The 1327-nt window shown below is 50.2% G+C and overlaps 1 protein-coding gene across 1 annotated transcript; it reads right to left on the bottom strand.

Moving 5' to 3' along the window:
* Positions 1 to 202: 202 nt before the first annotated feature.
* Positions 203 to 814, bottom strand: LOC121963133 (RLA class II histocompatibility antigen, DP alpha-1 chain-like). Its single transcript, XM_042513462.1, has one exon. It carries the CDS (start codon positions 539 to 541, stop codon positions 218 to 220), a length of 324 nt encoding a protein of 107 aa, XP_042369396.1. The 5' UTR covers positions 542 to 814; the 3' UTR covers positions 203 to 217.
* Between the last annotated feature and the right edge of the window lie 513 nt (positions 815 to 1327).

Here is a 1327-nt window from a genome sequence, read left to right as displayed (position 1 = left end):
AGACAGTAAACATGGAGACAGAAAACACGGAGACAGTAAACACGGAGACAGAAAACACGGAGACAGAAAACATGGAGACAGTAAACATGGAGACAGAAAACATGGAGACAATAACCATGGAGACGGTAAACACGGAGACGGTAAACACGGAGACAGAAAACATGTGGAGACGGTAAACATGGAGACAGTAAACGTGGATCAGCTGTCCTTCAGTCCCTCAGCCGTCTCTCTGTCTGTCTGTGTTGAAAGTGGTTGTAAATAAAGTTGTCTCACCCCAGATCCTGGTCTGTGGTTGGTCCAGGGACACGTGTCTCACGGAGCAGCTGTAGATGTCTCCCAGCTGTGGGACGAAGTCCAGTCTGGAGAACTGGTTGAAGGTTCCGTCCTTGTTGAGGAGGGGGACGTTGGTGCTGGTTCCTTCGGTGACGTTGCGTCCGTTCTTCGTCCAGGAGAACTTGACAGGAGCCGGATAGAAACCCGTCACGAGACAGATCAGCGTGTTCTTCTCCGTCAGCTCCACCTCGTCTCTGGGGTAGACCATCGGACTGGACGGAGCGTCTGAACAGAGACACAGTCAGATTAATTCAGGGCACCTGTGGGGTCTTAAAAGTCTTTAAAAGCCTTGAATTAACATGATCAAAATACGGCCTTGAAAGTCTTTAAAAGCCTTGAATTTAACATGGTCAGAATAGGGCCTTGAAAAAGTCTTGAATTCATTAACAGTATTTTGAATTCATTTGCAAAGGTCTTGGATATTTTCGTTGTCCTCTCACAGCGCCGTTGCTCGGTTCGTGTCCGGCTGTGTTTCGGATGCCGGTGATGGTCGCCGTTGTTCCGCCCGCCTCTCTGCTCGGCAGTTGAGGCGTTTCAGTGTGGCGTCCCCGAGTATACGAGACAATAACCTTCTGTCTTTAAGGTGATAACGGCGTGAATTCATCTGTAGGATATGAAGACGGAGAGGACGTCTTCACTGTCACAGGGACAGGGGACAGCTGTCTGCATTAGACCCCATTAAAAACAGCAGTGACACGTCTTCTGCCTGCACCTGGGTCCGGAGTGTCGACAGGTGTGTTCACCTGACGCACATGTTTCTGATGGTGGAGGGGAAACCATAGCAACAAGGTGAGCGTCAGGTGTTTGGTAACCAGGGCAACCTGATGGAGGACGGACCACTGGAACTAGTCAGAGGTGGAACAGCGAGGACAACGTGGCACCGGATGATGTTTTACTAACGTCCTGTAAAGACGCGTCTTCCTGTCCCGACGTTCAGGACACGTTCAGGGCGAATATGATAAAACATTGATATGCGGCCGTGTTAAAGTCCGGG

This window comes from Plectropomus leopardus, unplaced genomic scaffold (assembly GCF_008729295.1).
Source record: "Plectropomus leopardus isolate mb unplaced genomic scaffold, YSFRI_Pleo_2.0 unplaced_scaffold10007, whole genome shotgun sequence".
NCBI classification, from domain to species: Eukaryota; Metazoa; Chordata; class Actinopteri; order Perciformes; family Serranidae; genus Plectropomus; species Plectropomus leopardus.
This window is presented reverse-complemented; position numbering and strand designations above follow the sequence as displayed.

What these genes read in the sequence shown, in the direction of transcription:
- LOC121963133 (XM_042513462.1), bottom strand. Translation starts at nt 541, where the DNA reads ATGGTCTACCCCAGAGACGAGGTGGAGCTGACGGAGAAGAACACGCTG.